Source organism: Lytechinus variegatus, chromosome 4 (assembly GCF_018143015.1).
Source record: "Lytechinus variegatus isolate NC3 chromosome 4, Lvar_3.0, whole genome shotgun sequence".
In the NCBI taxonomy this organism is placed as follows: Eukaryota; Metazoa; Echinodermata; class Echinoidea; order Temnopleuroida; family Toxopneustidae; genus Lytechinus; species Lytechinus variegatus.
The window spans coordinates 15,606,411-15,631,378 of record NC_054743.1 but is presented as its reverse complement, the minus strand read 5'-3'; the positions used below and the strand labels follow the sequence as shown (position 1 = coordinate 15,631,378).

The 24,968-nt window shown below is 35.8% G+C and overlaps 2 protein-coding genes across 2 annotated transcripts in view; one reads left to right on the top strand and one right to left on the bottom strand.

The window, feature by feature from the left end:
- The first annotated feature begins 325 nt into the window (after positions 1 to 325).
- LOC121413485 (nuclear migration protein nudC-like) lies at positions 326 to 9,475 on the top strand. The gene is made up of 9 exons (XM_041606307.1): positions 326 to 465; positions 1,461 to 1,538; positions 2,111 to 2,332; positions 2,865 to 2,948; positions 3,523 to 3,633; positions 4,865 to 5,053; positions 5,567 to 5,650; positions 6,406 to 6,524; positions 9,241 to 9,475. Exons 1-9 carry the CDS (start codon positions 391 to 393, stop codon positions 9,290 to 9,292), a joined length of 1,014 nt encoding a protein of 337 aa, XP_041462241.1. The 5' UTR covers positions 326 to 390; the 3' UTR covers positions 9,293 to 9,475.
- A 3,253-nt stretch (positions 9,476 to 12,728) lies between these two features.
- The window catches only part of LOC121413484 (origin recognition complex subunit 3-like), a 17,861-nt gene continuing 5,621 nt past the window's right edge, over positions 12,729 to 24,968 (bottom strand). The window contains exons 7-18 of the mRNA XM_041606306.1: positions 24,044 to 24,216; positions 23,417 to 23,576; positions 22,161 to 22,274; positions 20,835 to 20,968; positions 20,186 to 20,249; positions 19,064 to 19,260; positions 17,520 to 17,647; positions 16,842 to 17,076; positions 16,046 to 16,187; positions 15,428 to 15,544; positions 14,929 to 15,005; positions 12,729 to 14,326 (exon numbers count right to left, since the gene is read on the bottom strand). Of these exons, the coding sequence (XP_041462240.1) occupies positions 14,221 to 14,326; positions 14,929 to 15,005; positions 15,428 to 15,544; positions 16,046 to 16,187; positions 16,842 to 17,076; positions 17,520 to 17,647; positions 19,064 to 19,260; positions 20,186 to 20,249; positions 20,835 to 20,968; positions 22,161 to 22,274; positions 23,417 to 23,576; positions 24,044 to 24,216 (1,647 nt within the window). The 3' untranslated portion in view covers positions 12,729 to 14,220. The remainder of the gene's footprint in view (positions 14,327 to 14,928; positions 15,006 to 15,427; positions 15,545 to 16,045; positions 16,188 to 16,841; positions 17,077 to 17,519; positions 17,648 to 19,063; positions 19,261 to 20,185; positions 20,250 to 20,834; positions 20,969 to 22,160; positions 22,275 to 23,416; positions 23,577 to 24,043; positions 24,217 to 24,968) is intronic.

Here is a 24,968-nt window from a genome sequence, read left to right as displayed (position 1 = left end):
CTATTTACTAATTTCTTACCCTCCATCTATTCCCCCGCATCTAACCCTTCTCCTTCCTTCCGAAATAGATGGATAAATAAATAAATTTAAAAACAAAAATATAAAAAATAAATATAGTTTGAATATTCCAAACGTCATTGGAAATTCTAAGACCATTCATAATTGAAACAGTAAAGCCCCTAACCACCTACCCCTGTCAGCCCCCCCCCCCCCCCCACCGGCCCCCTCCTCTTCCTCCACCACCATCAAGGCCCTGTAGTTTGCTCTTGTTTCTAGAATTTTCTGACTCCGGCCGCCGCGCCCTGGCCTGCGCTGCATGATCGCATAATGCTAGAAAACGAAGACTACGAAATTTTATTCATCCATTTCTGCTGAACCACATGTGGAAAAATGGCTGAGGATGACGATAGATTTGACGGTATGCTGATGGCAATGGCCCAGCAACAAGAACAAGGAATTCATCAGGTACGTAACTGGCATAATTTAATTCATGATAAGTTTTGATTTGTGTGATTGTACTGCATTTAATTTGCTATGCACGTCCGCAAGTATCAGTTCATTTTGGTCCGGTCCCATACGTTCATTTTTGCGTTTCTTCGCTTCATATAGTTTATCTCGGTCCCACACTACCGCTATCGTGTTTCGATTGAAACCATTTACTGTAGGATCATCACTGTCATCTTATCAAATACGTAAATTTCTAGAAAAAATCCTATTTGTTTTTTATACTAATAAAAATTAATATTCAGTCTGGCTGAAGTTGGTGTTTAATAAAATCAGACAAAAATCAGCAAAATGTTTGGTAGGATATAAAAATATGCAAGAATATTAAGATGATATTCATGAAAGTAATGAAACTTAATTGAAACCGAAAGGATAGATTTGTCGTCATGTCAGCAGCTGCCTCTCATAGTAAATTATTTTCATTCCCATTTTAATGGGTTTTTTTATGGTAAAGTATTTTCCTATTAACATTCAGATTTTTTTTTTTTACTCCTGTTCAATCATTAGAAAATGAACTGTTAGAACAATTGTCATTCAATCAAATTATCCCCAAGATGACCATGTCATAATATATAAATCAGATAAAGTTGGCATTCTTCTCCCTATCAAATTAGAAATGAATTGCTATATTTTTAATATCAATTGTTTATGATTTTATGTATTATTGTGCATAGCTGTGTTATATTCTATATAGTTGGAAGATTTTTTTTTTCCTCCATGAAAATGAAAAAAATCATGTCCATTACAATTGCAATTTACATTATGCTTTTGTTAATCTACAAATACATGTAACCAGCCCTCATCACAGGTAAGTTTGGATTAGCATTGAAGGAGATCCTTAAAATCAATATCAGTTCAAAAGAAAAATAAGATCAACCAGATATGTAAATAAGTTTAATTTCTCTTCATTAATTGATTCTACATTTGGATTGTTTATTTCCTGTGATATGAAACAGCTCATCAATGATTTCTTTGGATTTCTGAGGAGGAAAACAGATTTCTTCACAGGAGCACAGAAAGGAGAAGCAGAGAAGGTGATATGTTTTTCTGAATTGTAGCCCCTCCCCCAAAAAATAAAAAAAATTGTCAGTATCTTGCAAAATTCTACAAAGAGAGATTTACCTTTTTCCATGATGCTTTGGCATTTGACAGATTATTACATTTAAGAGTCGTCGTAACAGATTTATTTATTTAAAGTGTTTCTAAAGTGTCTAGTTTATTTCTTTTAAATCTGATTATTTTACCTACTTTTAGAGTAATATGAGGAAATTGGAAATTTTGTATTCCTTTATTGCTGAGACATAATGCATGATGTCAGTAACCAGGGGACTTGCAGCATTGATGTATTGTTGTGTAACTATTGTCATTGTGTCTTACATTGATTAAATTGTCAACACTAACAATTTCTGTGAATTCCTTGCTTTCTAAATGTCTATAAAAAAAATAAATTAAAAAACACTGGCCTCAACTTGATGGTGTTGACAAGCTCCATGAAATAGCACTGCCATTGTGTTTTTTAAGATGGAAATAAATGATAGAACCACATTTGATTTTCTCTTAAACAACTAATATTAGTATTTTTTTATTTTACTATTGATCTGATCAGGTGGTAATAGGAAGCTTCAAGGCTCATCAAAAGATTGCTTTAGATGCTAAGAAGAAGAAGGAAGAAGAAGCAGCAGCGGCTGAGAAGGCCAAGGCAGAGAGGAAGGCTAAAGAGGCAGCAGCAAGGCTAGCTGCAGAGTCCAAGAAGAAAGATCAGGACCAACCCAAGATACAAGAACTTACAGATGAAGAGGCAGAGAGATTACAAGCTGAAATAGACAGGGTTAGTCATTGCTCTGTTTAAATAGGCATTATTTATTTTGTAGTTCTCTGTATTATTTTGACATTCTTGCAATGTATATTATCAATGATATGCCTATTTAAAATGGGGTAGATTTACTTCATTACAGTATCTTTAAGGATTACTGTCAATCTTTTCTGTTTCCCTTTTGTTATCTTGATGCCCCTATCAAATTTTTGAAAGCTTTTTCTTTTCCCATTCAGTTATTTGCTAAAATGAGAATTTTATCCACAATATTTGATTTAAAATGGGACCAAATGATAGAGAATCTGAATACTCACTTACAAAGGATCTCCAACAATTCTTTCATTGTCAGGTTAGGTGGATCTGGTATTCATAAGCTCAGGGTACTTATGAATTTGAGTAAACATTTTTTTTTCAAGTGAGCTATAGTGATGGATTTTGTAAGTTACCATGTACATATATAGTTTCTGCCTTCAATATGTATCATTGTACTAATCATTAATTAATCACGGTGGGGCATTGTGTCAATGTTTTTTTAATTATTATTTAGGAGAAAGCAGGTGAGCCCAGTGAAGGAGCAGATGCTACAGGAGATACTGGAAATACAGAATCCAAAAAGGAAACAAAAGAAGATGTGAGTTTGCTTTACAACTTCTTTATACTTTCTGTAGCAAGCCTACTTTGGAACACCAGCAATTCTTTCCATTGTTGGGGATTTTTTTACTTGTAGTTAATGATGGTGGCATTTTTTTTTGTCATTTTGCCTGCATAGCAAAGAAAGACTGCAGGTGCTGCTTTTCTGATGGAGGAAGCAAGGTGATTTAATATTGAAATATTAAACAAGTTTACGTTTTTGAAATGTCATCATATCTTTAAAAGTATCAATCAAGTATGATGAAGTATCACTGATCACAGAGCTACCAAGTCTCACGCATTATGTGTGAGACTCAAGCATTTTGGACTCTTGTTCATCCCCTCAAATCTCTGTCTCACGCAACTATCACAGCTTATCCCCATATACATTGTACACAATGTCTGTGATCTCACTCAGATTCACAGAAAATCTCACGCATAGGCCTGGTCTTTGAACTTGGCATCTCTGTTATCATCTTGCATGAGTTTGAGGTCTAGGGATCAAATGTATCTTGCACTATGAATTTCTTCTTATTGTAATCTTACTCCTGTTTGAATCATTTGTTTTTTTTCAGGATGATGACGAAGAGGATGATGAAGAAGATAAGGGAAAGATGAAACCAAACTCAGGCAATGGAGCTGACATGCCAAATTATAGATGGACACAAACGCTGCAAGAAGTAGAGGTATAGAAAACACTAGCATTATTATTCCATCTAATACAGTACCAAAGTGTTACATCAATTTTCATTTTTGTATCTCAATATTTTTCAAATGATATTTTTGTAGAGCATGGAGAAAACCCCCCCACACCAAATTTTATATGAAAGCTATATGGTGATATGGTCAAATGAATACAAAACTCCATTGAAATAAGGGGAACCTGAAAGTCTTTTTTGTTCAAACATTAGTTAGAATTTATATTTGCACAATTTCTTTGTATTTCTAACAAGGACATAGACTTTCCTGTATGAAAAATGATTGACCATCGAACTGAACTTCACTTGGGCCTAAATTTCAATCTACTTTAACTTGGAACTAAACATGGGTCTTAAAGTAGTCCAAGACCCATGTTGCATAAAACCTGGTATTATTGTATATACTTCACCATTGGTGGTTACTTCCATGAAGTAATTAAAGAGAAATTCCAGTAGTTGCAGTAAACACTGATTTCATTAGAAAGGTTGTAAAACAAGGCTTAATTGTCAGTACGGTATATCATCGAGGATCTAGATCTGGTACAGTTACATAAACTGAACTATGTGAAATCTTGAAATCTACACTGAAAAATGTTCAAACTGAAGATCCCCAACACAGATAAGCGGACGTGGGACAGTGTATTATTATTGCTTTGAATGTCGAGCCGGACGCTCTACCCGAATCCTGTGCTTATTTGCTGATTTCTCAGCAATTACACAATTTCTTCCAGAATCCTTTGGCACATGCGTTTTATTTATATAAACAGACACTTTGGTGGTCATTTCATTGGATTCTGTACGAACTCATTTTCATATCGTTACCAAAACTAGCATTTACCTTTAAGTTTGATTGGCTGTTCAGCCCACTTTCAATAAAAGGTTTTATGCAATTGGGACCTGGTTTCAAGATCCAACCTTTATCAATGTTGATATTTTTTTACAAACTTTGCTCATTCTCCTAAAGATGACAAGAACATATTTGTCAAAACACCGAGTTTGGGTGGTCCTTTTCAGGACCAACATTTGCCCAAGAAAGATACATGGTATTCCATGAAACCTACTACAATATTCTACTTCACCATGGAAACCTTCAGAAGTTACAATTTTGATATCACTTACAGTATGTACTTTCTTCATACCTGACTTTACATATACTTCAAGTAGGTAATATGTCAATGAATTTTACCTAAGTTTTTAATGTCATTATTTGTAATTTCAGGTACACATTCCAATGCCAATGGCAGTTAAACCCCGCGACCTTGTCGTGTCCATCACCAAACATCGCTTGAAGGTCGGGTTGAAAGGTCATGACCCCATATTAAATGGTGAAACATGCAATGAACTAAAGGAAGAAGAGAGCCACTGGGTCATTCAAGACAAACAGATTGTTATTCTTTACCTTGAAAAGGTATGTTTGAATGCCGTTGTCTTTTTTTTCCTTCAAAATTTCCATTTTCCGAGTTGGAATCGAGAAGAGATTGTGGTCTAGTGGATAATATATCTTTTTCTAAATTGTTTCAATATCTTGAGCAATTTCCTTGTTAGATTTTCTAAAAACTTATTATCTTGAAAATGGAAGAAACATGCATGTGCATCTGAAATTATGTTGCATTGTATATCCATATATGGGAATTATTTTATCAAAAGTTTTAAATCTGAGCAATTTTTAAAAAATGATTATAATCATGGCTAATAATCATTTTTTTCATTAGCGGAATTATGAGAATATACTCGAGTACAAGAATAAACTTTAAAAGTTAGTTTCCTATCTAAAGCATTTCAATCAGAGATTGTTAGTAGATGAACAGCATTCATATTTCCTATTGACTCTGATATGTTTTCATTTGTATTCTCACACTGTTAATCGCATGACTATGAGTATTTACATATACAGTGTATATATATATTTTTCAATTTCCAGATCAACAAAATGGAATGGTGGGATAGGTTAGTGAAGTCAGATCCTCAGATTAACACCAAGAAAGTCAATCCAGAAAACTCAAAGGTACAGTCAAACTATGTCTGTTTAAGTATGAATCACTTATAGAAGCATTGTGGTGTATTGGTTCTGACACTCATCTTTCAATCTGAGGGATGTGGGTTCAATTCCTAGCCATAGTGTTTATTTCCTTCAGCAAGAAATTCATCCATATTGTGCTGCACTCGACCCAGGTGAAATGGTAACCTTGCGGGAAGATGTATTCCCTGAAATGTTTGTGTACCATGGGATGGCCAGCAGGCCTAAAGCCAGGATAATAATGAAAACATTGCTTCAAGCATTCAGCAGAGAAGATATTTGCAGTCTTATAAATGCATTTATTATCATCACAAATACCAATTTTTTCCGTGAAGATGAATGCAAGGCACCAAACAGGCACGCAAACCCTAAAAATATTGGTTAACAGAATTATATTCCCCATGAAGAAGTTGCCGATCTTTGTTTCTTATTAATATTCCCGGCTATGAACATCACTGTGCTTCCTTTTTTATTGTAAGTATGAATGAGCATATTTTGTTACAATTTTTATGGCATGAGGGTATGTCGGAAACGGCATACAGTCGGTGGTGGTTGGGCGGGTGGGCGGTCATGTAGTCATTAAGTTGCAAATTTTGCAGTTCAAACTACTTCCTCGGATTTTAACCAACTGTCATGAAATTTAGCACACACACTGGTCTTGAGGTAAAGATGTAGAAAGTCATGTATTTTGTATGTAACAGAAATTGTGTTGCCATGGTAACAGTATTTTGTTTCCCTTGTAGTTGTCAGACTTGGAAGGAGAGACTCGCGGTATGGTAGAGAAGATGATGTATGATCAAAGACAAAAATCAATGGGATTACCTACATCAGAAGATCAAAAGAAACAAGATATTCTCAACAAGTAAGAAGCACAAGAAAAAGTTAAACTTTTGCTCTCAACACAAAGAATAAATCTGAAAAAAATGTAACTTTTTCTTATTTTCAACCAACACAGATGAACTTTCATGAAAGTTAGAGAGCGGTGTTGGCTCAGGCGGTAACGCGTCTGCCCGTCGAACCAAGATCGTGGGTTCGAGTCCACCCCGGGCGGATGACTGAAGCCAGTGCGTTGTGTGTAAACGTCTCTCCCATGTTTCATAGATGCAGGCTATGTTACATTGGAAAACACTCCATCCCTTGGATAGGACGTTAAATGGAGGCCCCGTGTAGAGGAGAGACACCACCTTTGCACTATTCGTATAAGAGTAGGGGGAAGCCCCGATGTAGTGGTCCACCTGCATTCCCCCCAATCAGTTATATCGGGAGGAGAGACCTGCGGGTCACAGTGATTCAGTTCGCTTTTCGCCTCCCAGGCACAGGTGACGCCAAACAAATAATAATAAAAGTAAGAAACACCTTACCACTCACAGCTGTGTTTTATGTATATTATGCCTTCATAATACTGGATGGATATTAGAAAAAAAAATTGGGAATGTGGGGACGCTGCTGTGAGCGATGCATAACACTTTTATCATTGAATTCAATGGCTCAGTGCATATTTCAGAAAAGTTCTCCCACATTTTCCTTTTTTTTTCTATTATCAGTGTAACATTTCACAGTAAAAAGACACTTACGGAAGGACCGTGTGAAAGAGGTTTATTGCCATTTCGTCCACTGCCATTTTGTCCACTACCCACATGGTCTAATATCATTTCGTCTACCATCAGTTGGTCCACTATCCACATGGTCCAATTACCATTTCGTCCAATCACCATTTCGTCTAATAGCCATTTCGTCTATTATCATTTGGTCTAATAGCCATTTGGTCTAATGGTATTTTTTTGCCAATTGGTCCAATAGCCACTTTGTCCACTATCATTACGTCTATTCCCATTTGGTCTAATAGCCAAATGGTCTAAAGGCAAATGGTCTAATAACCACTTGGTCTACTTTCATTTCGTCCATGTTCCATTTGGTCTACTATCACTTGGTCTAAACTCATTTCGGCTAACAATCATTTGGTCTAATTGCCATTTGGTCTAATAACCAATATGTCCAATTGCCATTTTGGCTAATCACCATTTCGTCTAATACGCATACTGGTCTACTATGCTGCACTAGCGCCCTCTACGACCCGAGTCGACTCTATTCGCGATTGTGGGCCTAATTAATTACCAATTCTCTTCAACTTCTTGATTTATTTTATCACTGTTGACTAGTGTTGTTCGTCATTGATTACTTTGCATTATGGAAGTGTTTTTAATTATGTATATTATTTCTATTATGATTATCCTTATTATTATCATTTTTGTTAATATTAGTAATATGATCATCATAATTATTATTATTAGTAGTATTATTGTGAATTTTATTATTATTATTTATTAGTATCATTATGATGAGTATCATTCTTATTATTATATCCATTAATTGCTACAGCATGAGTATATCACAAACATTATACTCATCGTTATTGTCAATACTACTAGGCCTACATTTATTTTAGGCGCAGGCGGGCTTCTAGCGACGGGAAACGAACAAAAAGGGAGAGGATAGTACAAGGAAAGAAGATAGGACAGATCGGGAAGAGCTCTTTTTTGGGGGGTGGGGGGTATATTGATCAATAATATTTCTTTAAAAGGCTATATTGTCTTTCATCTGTTTATCGTATTTTGATATCGGAATACAATATTCTCCTTTCTTTTTTTTAAATAAAAATTGAGCGACAAATTAAAATAAAAGGACCCTTTTCCATTTTCCCCATCTTAGTTCCCCCTTTTATATGTGTGCGTGTGTGTGTGCGTTTTAGGGGGGGGTGGGGGTGCCTGAATTGCTGTACCCACTGAATCGACCCTTGCGATAGTAGTTATCATCATAGTTTTTAGGGGTTTTTTAAAACTAATATCAATAATTTCAAGGTATTAAAGTCATTTCGCTCCCCTCCTCGGATAACGCAAATTATTTGTATTAGACGAAATGGCTATTGGACCGAATGGCTATTAGACTAAATGGCTATTGGACGATTTGGGAATTGGACGAAATGGTTAGTAGACGATTTGGTTGGTAGACGAACTGATTATTGGACCTAATGGTTGATGGACGAAATGACTATTAGACGAAATGGCAATTGGACGAGTTGATAAGTAGACGATGTGGATATTGGACCAACTGAAATTAGCCGACATGGCTATTGGACCAAATGAACGGTGGACGAACTGGTTAATGGACGATTTGGCATTAGACCAAATGGATTTAGACGAAATGGTTGGTAGACGAAATGGTTGTAGACGAATTGGCTATAGACTAACTGGCTATTAGACTAAATGGCTATTAGACGAAATGGTGATTGGACAAAATGGGTGGTAGACGAAATGTTGATGGACGAAATGGCATTAGACGAAATGAATGTAGACCATGTGGTGAGTGGACGGGATGGCAGTAGACGAATTGGCAATTTACCGTGAAAGACATTGAACTTACTTTTTGAGACAAGTATTATGGTATTCCATCCATCCATCTATCTATTTTCCCCAAGTGCCTTCTTTCTTTTTTTTTTATCTGTTTTATCCAAACTATTTTCCATGTATTTGAATAATTCTTACCATCTATCTTTCCCTCTTGTTCACTCTGTATTTCAGATTTATGAAGCAACATCCTGAAATGGACTTCTCCAACACCAAATTCAACTAATTGTAGACCATTGATCATCACCACCCCATACTACAGTGAATCTCACAGGATTAAGTTAAGAGAATGGCATGAGAGATACAAGTTCCCTTTCATTTCAGCTGAGTATTTTAAGATTGATAAAAGATTTGATTTGCAGAACTTTGAAAAAGAAATCATCATGTGAAAAAACAAAGTCTCATTTCAGCGGCTGCAGGATTATAAAATAAATCAGGGCCCAGTGTCATTAAGCTGTTTGTAAAATACCAATGACTTTACGTACGACTAGTGATACTTTCTTGTGCTAAATGATCTCCCTGTATAATGAATTTATGACACAAGAACATGTTACGGTCATGCGTAAAGTTGTACGTAACTTTACGAACAGCCTTATGAAACACCCACCTGGGCCCTGTCTCATAAAGAGTTGTGATTGAATTGATCGATCACAAATAGGGAAATCCAGCAACCCCAACATCTAGAATGCAAAGGCCCGTATTCTGAAGTCGGATTGAACTCAAACTCAGGTTTAAAGTTGTGGTTTAAGCGTGGATAGCCAATTGTTACATAAATCACTAATAGTAGAGATATCATATTTTAGCTCTCTTGGCTCTCAAATCAATCATGATTGTCTAGGAAGTTGGCCTATAAATAGATGATTGTCTTCACCATGGATGAATCAGGAAAGGGCACAGTAAACATAAGAAACATACAACTTGATAAAAATTTCGACCCCTTTGGCTTCCCATAATTAGAGTTAGACCCTGATCTAAGTTAAACCTGACTTCAGAATACAGGCCAAAGTGTTTCTAGATTTGATGCTTAACATGCATCAGTGTGCTTTTCTTTTTCTAAATGTATGTTATGTGTATTTCTATGTAAAGAAGTATGATATAGATGGATTTTCCATAATTGAGATTTGAACGGATCAATAACAGCTTGATTTCTTATATTTTTACTTTATCACATGAAATATATGAGTTATTTCACAATTTAAATTTGTTCTTCAATAATGTAGAACTTACTTGGATTTCTCATGATAAATGTAAAATCATGATTATTATAATTTATCTTGATTTTATGGATTTCCTTAGTATCATTGAATCTATAAAACGCGAAATCTTTTTATATCTCCAAAGTCATGCATTTCAATCCTTTTTTGATAAAAAAATAAAATATATGTGTTTTATCACCCTCTTTTGACTTCCACAAAGCTCACATGAAATACTAGTATTACAGGAAACATGAAGTTTGCATGTTACAGACATGTGGTTTGTAATGCAATGTTGCAGTTCATTCCTTCTAATCCCATTCATAAAATAGAATCATTCGTTTGTGTTGATAATTGGTAGGTTTTGGGAACTGGCTTGCAGAAAGTGGTCAGTCGTGCCATGCCATGCAATGAGTTTTATGATACATTATGTGTTTGCACCGTGGAGAGACGTACCAAATCCAGTGACACTCTTTATCCTAATCTACAGATAACTATTTGCCAATTGAAAGTTTTGTACAGAGTCTCTTGTCGGTCTGGTGCCCAGTGATTTACCTTTTGATCACAGACCTATTTCTATCCATGCTGATAAAATGCAAACTATGTATACTGGTACATATGTGACTGGATCAAATATTGTTTAGATACATGTGTATCATTGTAGAACTACAGGTAACTTGAACTATGTTGGATCTCTTGGGACCACAGACTTTGGTTGACTTTGGAAATGTGATAGATTGATCAATACCTCTTCCCTGTGGTTTTGAGAATATCTTCAACCTGTGCTGTTGTATATATGAATTTTGCAACTTCTGGAAAGGCAGTTTACATACATCAATGCTTAAACTGGACATTACCATTTCTTTCATCACATTTGCTGCCAAACAATCTATAGTATATACTCAGAATTATGACATCACAGTGGTTTCTCTTTTGATCTTATATTCCTTTTCATGATTGGTCTGTGATCTCCAATGTTGATCTTGTTTACCACCATTATGTTTGACATTTCTTTTGTATTAAAAAGTGTTTTTTATTTCCATGCAGTTATTTGCAATTTCTTAGCAAATTGTTGCTTTATTTAACAATGTCTATTAGAGGAGCATTTCAATAATGGACTTGTATTATGTTTAAGCCTGGACCACCCCTTTAAGGGATTCATTATGAGAATATGGAAATACGTGTTTAGGGTGCTTTTTGAGATCTCATGGTCGTGCATGGTATCCACTCGTGAATGGAAGTGCCCCCCCCCCCCCCCCCCCGGGAATGAGGTACAATGCATTGAGTGGGGAGAGGAGTGGAGTTAAAAGAAAGTAGTAATGGAAATAGATAAATCCAAGAGTGAAGAGAATGCAAGAAAGAAAGAGTGAAAAGGGAAGCTACAGAGATGAGATGATCCATGAGAAGTGAAGAGAATATAAAGAATGCATAATGAAGGAAGGAATGGACAAGTCAAAGAAAGGGGAGGATGACAAAAAGATGGTAATGGATGATATATGAAATTGGGAATGGGGGAAATCTGAGAAAAAAATAGTGATAGGAAATCATGATTATTTTTTAAATGAACATTTTGAGGAAGAATGAGATAGAAGGAAGAGAATAAAGATGAGAGGATCAGAAAGAAATAAATGATGATTTCAAGATGAGTGTTGAAAGCTGGTAATGGTTGATTTTTTAAGCTGCCACAGGTACTGGGACTGACTTCACCAGGGGGCCATTTCATAAAGCTGTTCGTAAGTTAAGAGCAACTTTGAGGATGACTGGTTAACCTTTCTTAGGTGCTATACCATCGCCTATGGTGTATACCATTTACCAAAAGAAAGGATCACCAGTCATTCTTAAAGTTGCTTTTATCTTATAAACAGCTGTATGAAACACCTACATGTACCAGGTATTGAAATATCAATGTGATTGGTACTGTTTCTTTAAAAGAACATATGGTGTTCAAAGAAGGTTAAGCAGCCTAGCCGATTCTGGCTCTCAAAACCAAACTTAAAGTCACATTTAATTATAAGAAATGGAGAGTGAAACAAGGAATGAATATTTACAACTTTGAAAGAAAGGAAATATTCAACATTAATATTCTGAAAGGAAAAAAATGCATAAAAACTTAAAGGTAACCAGATTGTGCAAAGCATGTTTTATGACTCTTAAGTTTATCTATTCAGTAAGTTGAAAATATTTCTTTGGTCCAATAAGATTTTATGTTTGGCACAGTATCCTGTATTATAGTAACTGCCATTTTTGGCAACAACCATAGTAGCAGGATCGAGCAGCCAATGGTAGTTTCAATGAGGCACATATCCAGCCAGATTAGACATAATAGTTTTTGAGAGACAGACCATTGTGCAAAAACAATTTGGTTCCTGAAATATATTGTCTAATCGAGCTGGATCTGCACTTCCTTTTAATGGCAAAATTAACAAATTATAAACACACAAACAAAAACATTTCTGGTCAGGCAACATATTGTTATGAATTTTATTTCAAGAATTCATTTTTCTCTGTACAAAATTAATACTTTACAAAATGTACATTCCTGCTCCATCTGCTTGGAAAATACATATATCAAGGTGGTTAATGGAATGAAAGGGTACTGGGGTATAACATCCTAAACATATGAAACATTTGTAACTGCATTACTTTCAATAATTAATTTCTAACTACTTCATTATCGAACTCTGATACTGAAATTGTGTACTTTGATATAAAAGGAAAGAATTATTGAAGAACGAATATGAATGTTTCTCATGAAACCAGAAATTTATCACAATAAGCAACAGTATTATCAACTTCCTAATCGTCATCTTCCTCATCATCACACCATCTTCACCACCATCTTCATCATCATCATCACCATCTTCATTATGATCATCTTCATCATCATCATCATTAATATTTGACAATGCACCCGTTAATTATCATAGATGCTTTTCGGAGAAGACCTATTATGGAACTTGTGAAGGTTTCCACGTTGAAGAAGAAGAGTGTAGTTTTCACGCCACCATGTCGGTTGCAGAGATAATTGTTTGTCCAGTAAAATAATGTAACACCCCTTCCCCTTCATATTTAATGATGTAGTGCATCGAGGTGGGGAAGACAGCAACATGCTTCTATCAACTTTGGTCTCAAAAGCTTATTTCATGATGCACTTTTCAATTGTAACTCTGACCCCAGGGTGTCTGGGAACTACCAGGTACTTGCCACATAATGAATTTGACATGCAATGCATACATAGGAAATTTATACCTCAGATTTCTGGATGTTGCTGTGTGGTTTCAATGGGCCTTGACTTCTTCCGCGATTACACAAGTTCCCCCATGGTTTGCGGGCTGGGATTCAGTTGCAATTTTTTTTTTGTCACTAAACATGCCCTGCGTGGTAGAAGAGGATTCGTCAGCTTAGAGATTCTAAAGTCCATGGTAATCATAATAAATGTAACAATATCATAGTACTTTGAATATATTTACTTAAAGTATCAAAACTATGGACAAGCAAAAATCAACATTTGCATAATCATTTTTTTCAATATTATTTTCATAGAATTCAGTATTCCTTTTCATGACAGTATAACATCTAATTTTAATGTATCAAAAAAAGTACTTTGGTATCAAGTGGAAATGAATTCCACAAAAGAATATGAACAATGAATATAAATAAAATATGAATGACAAATGTAATACACTTCCACATTTTGTCATCATCATCACCATAAAGTCCATTATCTTTAAGGGCAAAGTGTCATGTGCCTTTTTCCCATGATAAGTCTAAACCAAGAAATTGAAGCTCAGAGACAGAACAGATGAAACATTTAAAGATAGTCGTCAGCCTAGCAAAAAAAAACATGTGAGCCTAAGAACATGATTTGTCTCTTCCTGGTCTTCCGGTTTAATGAATCCAATAAATTAAAGCTTAGAGACAAATAAGATGAAACATTTGAGAGGAGACAGCATTCACCGTCTTAGCAACCGCCCCAGGTTAGCCTAGCAACATGATCTGTCTTTTTCCTGGTGGGTTTGATGAAGCCTAGAAATTGAAGTTCAGAGACGGCTCGGATGAAACGTGCTCTGAGAGACAACATCGGTCAAGGAAATTTGAAACATGGCATATATCAATAATTTCATTTGGCATTTACATAAAATGTGTATGTCCAACCCTGTATATGATACCCTTCTGAAAATATTTGTCTCTTGTTTTCTATTTCATATGAAGAGTTGTAATGCTCTAAGAAATATCATGGCTTTAGGTCAGGGGGTGTAATAAGAATGGAGAAAAATGGGGGTGGGATGGACAAAAGGTTTACTATTTTATGGAATGGAAACCAAATAAACAGAGCTCCTTTTGTAAAAAAAAAATGACCCACAATGTAAGGACAGCATATATTTATTCACAGGTTTCAAGAATTATCTTAAATCATCAAACACAATGGCAGCTGGAAATAACCTCTACAAAACCTGATAGTATCTGATTCGACTGACAAATGGTCAAGTGTGAAATATGCATTCATAAATTACAAGTTAGATACTGACTTATTGGGGGAAGACATTTTTAAAAATCTTATTCTTTTATCTTCTTGCCTCAGAAAAACAGTCATAATAAAAAGATTTCCATGATCCTGAGATTCCAGATTTAAAAAAAGCTATATACATGTAATATTATGAAAGGATACTGTAATACTGAATCAGGTTTCTTGGATGTATCATCATTGCCTGTGTCGCATTCACCTTGGATCACTGTGATGAAAGCCTAGCAAACAAGAATGAACACATGATGATACTAGCACAAACATTTACCGGTATTCAGCACATGACAACTAATTGCTGCATATTAATATTCAGACTTAAGCAAAGATATAGACTTCAAAAGCATTCAAGGAATTTCTTCCTTTCATGTATCCATTTTCCTCACCTGGGTAGAGAGTGATATTAAAATGGAGATCAAATTCTTGTGAATTGATGCTGTGCTGAAGACGAGCTCTAAACTAGTAGTTCAAAGTCTGATAACTTATCTACCATGCCATAAAGGTATGAATTGTTATTTATTTGGTTTATTGTTGTGCAGTGTCGAAATGATTTCATCACAATTCTTGTTCACTTGAAGTTCAAGTAGAAGAAACTTCTTGGATATTTGATTTCAAGTGAGAATGAGGATTTGTTTACAGTTCTTACCTGCAACCAGTCATAAAGATTAACTAGCCTTCCACATTCAAGATGGAGTTTGTATACGATACACACATCAGGTAGTGAACTGGTGATACCTTCATCTAACGTCTCACAATCAGGATTCTGTACAAAGTCATGGGATAGAAATAAAGATATGTGGTTAGCATTAACTCTGACTGAATCATTATCATCTGGCTTTCACCGTTATCACCACCACCACCACACCATCATCATCATTTTTACCATCATCACAATCACCAATACCATCATTATCAACAATATCATCATCATCACCACCGCCACCACCACAACGACCATAATCATCATCCTTATTATCATCACCACCATCACCTCACCATCATCATTTTTACCATCATCACAATCACCAATACCATCATTATCATCATCATCAACATAATCATCATCACCACAACTACAACAAGCACCTTACGCATCATCATCATCACCATCACAATCATCATCATCAACACCACCAACACAACCACCACTATCATCATCATCACCACAACCACTACCATCACCATCATCATTACCATCACCACCATCATTATCACTACCACTATCATCAGCAGTGCCATCATCATCCTCCTCCTCATGATTTACCTGTAGATAGTAGTTTGGGTTACTGAGTGCCGTCTGTATTGCTGACCTTGGCGGTGCATTGAGACGCTGTCTGATCTCTGATACATTGTTATAATAGAACACTTCATGAAGAGGTAGGGTCTTGGGACATAGTAGATACTTGCTGTATAAAAAAGCGGACAATATTTATACAATTAAAGGTGTATTAGATAATAAATAAAAGAAAGATATGAATATTATAGTCAGGTTTGCATTGAGTTGCATGTTTAGGTTAAATCTATGATGCATAATCAATTCAAGCTCAAGCAATTTCATGTTAATATTCAAATATCATGAATTGAAATTTTCAATGAAAAAAAAATATTGGATAAAAGCTGCTAGACTTCTTCATGCAATGAGCAAAGACGCTGCTGTGCACGCAGCGTCTTTGCTCATTGCCTGACGAAGTCTAGCAGCTTGCAGCTCGTTGCCTGACAAAGTATAGGAGCTTGCAGACGAAACGTTGCTTTCCTACTACGTAGGATGAAACATCATGAGACAACTGGTTATTTCTTCTACTCAATCCTTCACAACGATAAACCTCGTCCACATCAATATTCAATACATCTGTGCATTATTTGCATTATGATGATAAAATAATAATGAAACATTCCAAAAATACAAGAACTCACAGAGGATAAAAGCCTTGAACATGAACGATTGCCAGCAATACAATATCCACATCCATTAAACTTTTTATGCACTTTTGTTCAAGACCAGCAAAGGTAAGTATCAGAATACATGATTCCTGTCAATAAAAACAGAACTCAAATCCTACCTGAATAATGAATCAAAGAAGTCCAGTATTTCGTTCCTGAGTATTTCATATCGTGTCATCTTCTTCTTCTTCTTAGCACTACTCATTAACTTCTGTTGTAATGTATGAAGCGTTGTCTTTTCCTTTGCCCCTCTACCGCCCTCTGTGTCCTGTCCATTCTGCTTCCTGCTTTCTACACCAGCCGCATCACCCTCATCCTCTGTACTGTCTATCTCAACAGGCAAGTTACAATTATCTGTGTACATTTGAAATGAAGTATGGTAAAAAAATAAGCATTGTCAGTAAGTATTAGTAGGCATTTGATGAAATACATATCAATTTTCATATTCAAATTGGGGAGAAAAAGGATTAGTTTTAATTGGTTGAGACATGACAATTCATGAGTCAGGACATTTTTTTATAATAACCCATACGCATTTTTACGATTTTGAATTAATATTTATTCTTTGCCACGGTTTTCAGTAAAGGAGGATTCTTTATATTCTTATAATTTTTTCACAGTAAAATTACAAGTTGCAAATACTAAACAATGATTAAGTATCATTTATGTTAGTGTCAAATATTCCCCATTCATTGTAAAGTTAATTGGCTATACAAAAAAATGAATTAAAGATAAAAGAGCGGAATCAAAACTTCTGTCTTCATGTCATGAATTTAACATGAATCTTGAAGTCTTACCTCCTAGTGTCTCCATCTTTGCTTGCAGTGTTTCTAATTGAAATCTCTCTTCTTGTAAACCATCACAGGTTGACAAAACTTCTTCACACATTGTCATCTTATTGATCAATTCATCTCGAGCCAGCATTCTGATAAAATGAAATTATTATCTAGTATAATGCGCATTTTGCAGAAAATAAAATAAACATGCGTAGTGAGCAATTTCATATAAAGTATGTACCTCCATCCCCTGATAAGTTGGACATTCTTTAACGATTTGTCTCTTTTTAGTTCAAATGAAAAGTTGCCAGGCTACTGTATTATCATAACTAGAGCAATTTGTGAAGTGCAGTTCAAAAAGAGGAGAATGGGGATCAGGGCCTTGTTGTACAAAGAGTTGCGATTGATCTGATCAATCGCAACTATAGACGACCAGCAATATCAACATCTATTATGCATGTTTGTTCAAAGTATTTTCTAGCTATGATGTATATTCATGCATTCATTGTTTTCTTGAAAATTCACTGCGCTTCTCTTTGCATAAAAAGGACATTGTGCAAATTTTTCGTAGAAAAAATGATGACACTGATGGATTTCCATAGAGTTACGATTGATCAGATCAATCGTAGCTCTTTGTACAACAGGGCCCAGAAGTACAAAAAAGCTGATTATTCTATGGACTTGCCCCGGAGAGAAAATTGTTCTTGTTGCAAATCTCATTAGTCAAGAAATGCATATCTACCATGTCATCACTTGGAGGGAGTTTACCTTAGAACAAATTTCACAAGCTCAAAACCATTCTTATAGCAAATTGTGAGGAATAAAATATTCAAAAGCTGTAAAACTTAAGAATAGACTGGATAAGCATTGGGAGAGAATTGCCTATGATTTTGAGTGATTTTTAATTCTAGTGAGTTTTTCATGGATTTTTTAATGTCTACGATACCCCTGCCAACATAAGTAGCGCATCAAGTTTTCTCTATGAGAGCAGCAATAGACATTCTACTTTGATTGATGAAAAGGCATTGGCGGCGGAAGCCGAAAAATTTAGGGGGTGTCCACCTGAAATTTTGGGATGGACACAGGTAAAAAATTTGACAAGCGCCCCCAAAAAAGGTTATCAAGGTTATATTTCAGGAGTTGCTAACCAAAAATTTTTGACAAGCAAAAAAAAAAAAGGTCATCAATCTAAATTTTAGGGGGGGACAACACACGTTTCAGGGGGGGTCCACGTGAATTTAGGGGGAGACGCAGGAAAAAAAATTGACAAGCAAAAAAAAAAAAATTTAGGGGGGAGACACGTCCCCCCCATCCCCCCGCTTCCGCCGCCTATGTGAACAGGCTTAGTCCTACAACATCGTTATAGTAAACTAAACTAACTAAACTAAAACTTTAAATGCAGGAAAATTTAGGTTGGTCCAGAGTTTTTATATAAAATGGTTATTTATTCCTTACAAGAACACACAGGAACAAAAGGGTCACCGAAAGTCCTCCTATATCAAAAGAAAAACTAAATAAACCAATTCAAAGTGATGATGATGAAACAAATGATTCTATCTTCTTACTTCAAAAATTTGAAAGCTTCTCGATATCCATCTGTTTCAAAGATATTCTCATCTGTTGCCATGGCAAAGAGCTCTCTCATCTGTTTGCCCAGAGGATGATAAGGCAGTCCCTCAGACAGGATGTGAAGACATTCCACTACAGGGAAAAAGGCTTTGTGGTACTCATTCATTCTCTTCAGAAGCTCTTGAAGGGTTTTCTGAAAGAAATGATAATAATAATGTCTTATTTACCAAGGGTAGCCACTTCAGTTAAGAAACTGCTCTACCAGCGGGCCCTGCATAAAATAATGTTATTATTACCCTTCTCCAATCTTAATGCTGAGTGCCTAGCAAGAAGGCAGAAGGTCCCATTTTTATAAGTCTTTGGTATGACTCAGCCGTGTATCGAACCCAAAACCTCCAGTTCATGAGGCAGACGCTATACCACTAAGCCACCATGCCCGGTAATTAGCATATATACTTCAGCATATCTAATCATTTCAAATGCACCTTTTGATCATTCCAAAGTAGGCAAGCTGGAAGAGTGCTTATAATGCAACATATTGCAATTTTGAATTTACATTATGTAATCAACAGAAGAAACCTATTACATGGTAAAGAAAATATCATAAAAGATATTTTTAATTCTCATATTTCTCTTCTAGCCTTTCAATTTTCATCTCCATCACTCCATCATCAAACAGTCTTTTTTCAGGACAAACCACATGATGAACCAGTAGCAGACCGTGACCCGGAGGAGACAAAGCATTGGAGGGGGCACAGCATTGTTCACAGACAATGCAGTGCCCCCTCCCCCAATGCTTTGTCTCCTCCAGGTCACGGTCTGCTACTGTGATGAACAGTAAACCTCCTCTACATGTAAATTAAAGAGCGAATAGTTTCTAAAACTGTCAAAGTTTCCCTCAATTCAAAAAAAAAATTAATGGTTTACCCTAAAAAGTCAAAATTAAATCCAAATAATAATAAGAGCCTACATCAGAGTCCGGTTTCATGAAACTTCATATCAATAACAAGTGCAAATTTTCTTTTGCAAAGTTTCCATCAACGAATCAGATGCCATGATTTTGGTAACTTTGATTGTTTATTGTGAAATGGGTTTGTGACTAGTACAATGAAACTTACCTTCATATGTTTATCATCTAAGAGAAGAGCTCTTTGGTCACTAACAGGTCGACCATCAACATACCTGAATTAAAGAGTATAGTTACAGAGGTATATTGAATATTCCATGAACAGACTAACGTGGAGTTTAAGATATTTACTTGTATACTACATTAATAATTTGCATAGTACATTAAATGACAAAACAATTTGCTTAATAATATAAAAAAAATGAGTCTGGAAGTAATTAGGAACTTTGAATTTAAAAAATACACTATCCACTAGATGAACTTGAAATGTTTTTCTTTTTTTTTCCTTTTTTTTTCTTTTATCAAAATTTAAAAAATCAACTTAAGATCAGGGTTCACTTCTTCTGTGAGATGATATAACATTAATCTCACAAAATGTTTTCATGGGACACAAGTTAATAACACTGACAGCTCCAATGGGTATACCCCCACACTGTCAGGCCACTAACAACTTCATTTTTGAGATAATATTCTCCATCTGTCACATCCTTCCTTTGTCTGGCATAACAGGAGCCGGTAACACATAGCTTAGCAATTAATCGTAAAGTTGATTTGGTACATTGATTACACATAATTGTCAATGCCATCAATCACAAATATCATCACTACGATCTAACACTAAGCTTTGATACAGAACCTACCTCCTGAAAGATGAGGCCTGTCTGAAGAGCTCTAACTGATCATGTGATAGGTTTCGAGTTCTGTTGATAGCATCGCCATAGCGACAGCATAAGATGCTCAGTGGCTGGGAGAAATAATGATCTAAAACTGTATACTGAAATTGAAGAAAACAAAAGAAGACAATTAAATCCTTGTCCTGTTGCGATTCGTTATCATAGCATTGTTTCAAATAAACGTTTCATAATTACGAATGTCGGATTCAATTAAAAATAATGATACAATCTCCATGTCTGTACTCTTTTGTAAATAAAATTTATTCAAATCGATAACTGAACGTGAAAACATGTAAATATATATTTTCGCTTTACACAGAGGGCAAATACGTACAATACACTCATTTAAGTTGACTTGATTATTTTGATTAAAAAGAGGTTGTATCTATTCTTCTGAATCTAACTACCAAATCAAATACATTTCATTTTTCAGTCTTGAGTCATTTCGTTGGTTTGGGGGCATGAATTTTAAAAATGTCATGTAACATAGGTATCATTCCTGTATCATTCATTTCACTTCACAATAAAAATCAATTCAGATGTGGCTAAGTTTTGATGTGCCAATGTCAGCAAGATCTCCTACCATAATCATGTTTGAATTTGAAATCTTTAATGGATTTGCTGCAGTTCCAAAAAAAAAATTTCAATACCATTACATGGACCTCACATTCATATATCCTTGACAATAGACTGTCAGGTCTGTAATTGCAATACATGTACATCATGATGTTTGATTTGTTTTCAACATTTATGGAGCACCAATTTGTGCTGAAGTAGTTATTGGCAGGTATTTGCATAGTTTAAATGAAACAGAGTTTTATTAGTTCTGTGCATTTGGCATGTGCCTGTATCCAAGATATTTTGGGAAGTCAAAAATTGATGTAGAGGTTTGAGGTTCAAGCCCTGTCCACGCTTCAAAAGGTGATGTTAAAGGTTTGTCCCAGATTGATAACCACCCCCCCCCCCAAAAAAAAAAAAAAACTCAATTACTCACACATATTTTTGGTATATATCACAAAAATGGCCCCAACCCAATGGAATGATCATACATGAATAACAATTTCAATGGGCAATTCCATAAAACGATCAACCTTTTTGTACGTCCAACCCCATTTTTCTCAAGCTTTACTTCAGTTTATAAACTGACCAAATCACGGTCCTTTGAGAACAGTACAAACTGTCAAAAGAACAAGAAATCAGAGACAGAAAATTTCATGAAAGTCCCACATATAGGGGGTCGGACGTACATGTTTTATGGAATTGCCCCAATGTTCCTTTTTTAGTAATACTGACCTGCAAACCTTGAACAAAGTTCATAACAGAGAAATCATGATATAGGAAGAGATCTAGTAAGAGCTGAAAGACCTTTGACCCTAGCTTGAATGGATGCTTGGCAGTCAACAACACCTAGTAAACAAATACATAATATCATTGTGATGCTATATTTCAAGGATTTCATGCACAATACATGCAGTAATAATAAACAAGGCAAGAGCGATTATGTGTCTCGCCCACTTGTGAAAATGACTATTTGCGAGGGCACGCAACAGAATTGTATTGAAACTTCATTGTGAAATGATTGGGATGATAACACTTATCATAAGAGCCTTCTACGCAAACTTCAATGTTGACCTGAAAATGACCTTTGACCTTACCATGTGACCTCCGACTGCAGCATAACATGCAGGTCGCCTAAGTACATCTACCATCCAAGTTTGGTTGAAAAGTGACTTACGGTTGCGGAGTTAGGTGTCATAAGAGAGTCTTGCATGTAAACTTTAACGTTGACCTGAAAATGACCTTTGACCTTACCATGTGACCTCCGACTGCAGCATAACATGCAGGTCCCCCAAGTCCATCTACCATCCAAGTTTGATTGAAAAGCGACTTACCGTTGTGGAGTCGTGTGTCATTAGGTTTGTGGCGGGCGGAGGGACGGACGACATTTGGTTCCCCAAGTTTCGCCTTCACCTCTGGTGGGCGAGACAATAAATTAGGAAAGGAAAGTTTCTCACAGATAATTAGTAGGATTAATGTAAAGAGAAAATAAGTTTAAGATTTGTGTGGCCCTGTGGCAGAGTTAAAAATGTGGGCATTTAAGGCTGGACGGCTTAAATTGAATAAAAGGACGAGTATCTTAAACTGAGAGAGCATAATGGTGATGTTTCATTATGGTAAGCAATTTATGGTGCAAAACTCAGTCCGGAAAGAGGACCACAAAAGTTAACATAATTACGTTTGTTCTCTCCTTTGACCCCTCTGAATTTGGGGATATTCAGATCTTTTATTCCCACTTGAAATGAAATTAAATAGAAGCTCAAAACTAACATCTGTTTATTGTTCTCATCTAAGAGAGATTGACCATTGGTTATTGCTGATGACTTTCATGAAATGGTTCCCAGGGTAGCATTTCATGATTCAAATAGTAAGTGATTTTCACCCGCTTAATTGCTCTCAGCCAATCGGATGCAAGGATTTCAGTAGCTTATAACGTCAGGTCGGTGAAAATCATTCACTATTTGCTTCATAAAATGGTGACCCATTCTCACCTTATCAATGACCTGTGAGAGGTAGGTTGAGGATGGTTGAGCCTGGAATTTCTCAATACTCAAACATGATGATACAGACTGAGGTAGCAGACGATGGATCACTGTCACTGATGTAGCTATACCAAAGGTCAACACCAGAGGGAGCTTCTCTAAATATTGACTGTCATGGGTGATATCAGGTCATTTTCCATTATTACAATGATAACAGTTGGATTTATATAGATTCTTTTCAGAGGATACAAAACACAGCTATTATTACCCCAGCTTTAGCTAAAGTTCCTCCTTGGTTCCTGACAATCAGTGCATTTAAGGAATTGATCCTCCCACATACCTGCCTTCACCTCACCCAGGTCAAGTGCAGCACAATGTTGTGAGTTTCTGGTTGCAGTAAACCACACCAAGGCTTTCACTCAAACCAACAACCCTCTGATGGAAAGAAGAAATCAGAACCACTAGATCACAATCCATTCACAATAATTTATAGGTTCCATATAGATCATTGAGATTTTTCCGAACATACCAACATCCAACACCTATTGAAAAACGTTCTCATCATCAACTGCAGAGTTTGCTGATGAGATTTGTCAAGCAATATCCAAACAAGCCTTTCACAGTTCTTCACCATACCTGCAGATATGAATGAAATCCTGTATGACCACAGGCTTGAATCCTTCAAAGTCTTCAAGGATGATGATGATAGGAGGATACTCAGGATACGAGACCAGTCCTGTCATTGACTTTCGTTTCCTTGATCTACGAGGCGATTTGAACGTTGCAGTGGCACCTGGTAACTTTCTTTTCTGGTGATTTATAGAAATAAAGCAAAGAAAATTCTTAATTCTGTTATCATTACTCGTCACATTGGACTGAATTGCAAAATCATAAAATTAGAAGTGACTTCATGCAAAATGACTGGCTGCAATACTTCATAATCCAACTTTTTGGAAGAGATATTATTTCAAAGCTTGATTTATCCAGCATTCAACATATGTGATTGTTTCTAGTAACAACTTTTTTTCAAAATTGGTAGGTTTAGCAAAGTTGAATTCATGAAATTTGTGAAAATAATACAATCATGGAAGTTAAGCTTTCACAAAAATGTAATAGTAATAAAAAAAAGCTGTAATTTAGAGCACTTTTTGCCTGAAGATACAAAGTGCTTCTATTATCAACCCTGCTTTAGTTGTGCTTCCATAGAAGCACTGAAACATTCAAGGAATTTCTTAAAAGGGGGAATGAACGGTGTGTGGTCTCTCATTGACTGTGTGTTATAAATACGGTTCGTATCTGCTTTAATACCAGGTACCCATTCACCTCACCTGGGTTGAGTGCAGCACAATGTGGTTAAATTTCTCGCTGAAAGAAAACATGCCATAGCTGGGAATCGAACCCACGTACCTCAGATTGAAAGACAATAGTCATAACCACTAAACCACGATGGTACCCACATAAATATAGTTGCTTTCTCTCAAAGCAAGGAAGTTGATGTCACAGAATTGATACAGCCAGTTTGTAAAACAGAATCTTACGTAGGTAAACAGAAAAATTACAA

Coding starts and splice junctions, on each gene's coding strand:
- LOC121413485 (XM_041606307.1), top strand. CDS start 391: ATGGCTGAGGATGACGATAGATTTGACGGTATGCTGATGGCAATGGCC. Junction 466..1,460: donor AAGAACAAGGAATTCATCAG/GTACGTAACTGG, acceptor GATATGAAACAG/CTCATCAATGATTTCTTTGG. Junction 2,333..2,864: donor TACAAGCTGAAATAGACAGG/GTTAGTCATTGC, acceptor ATTATTATTTAG/GAGAAAGCAGGTGAGCCCAG.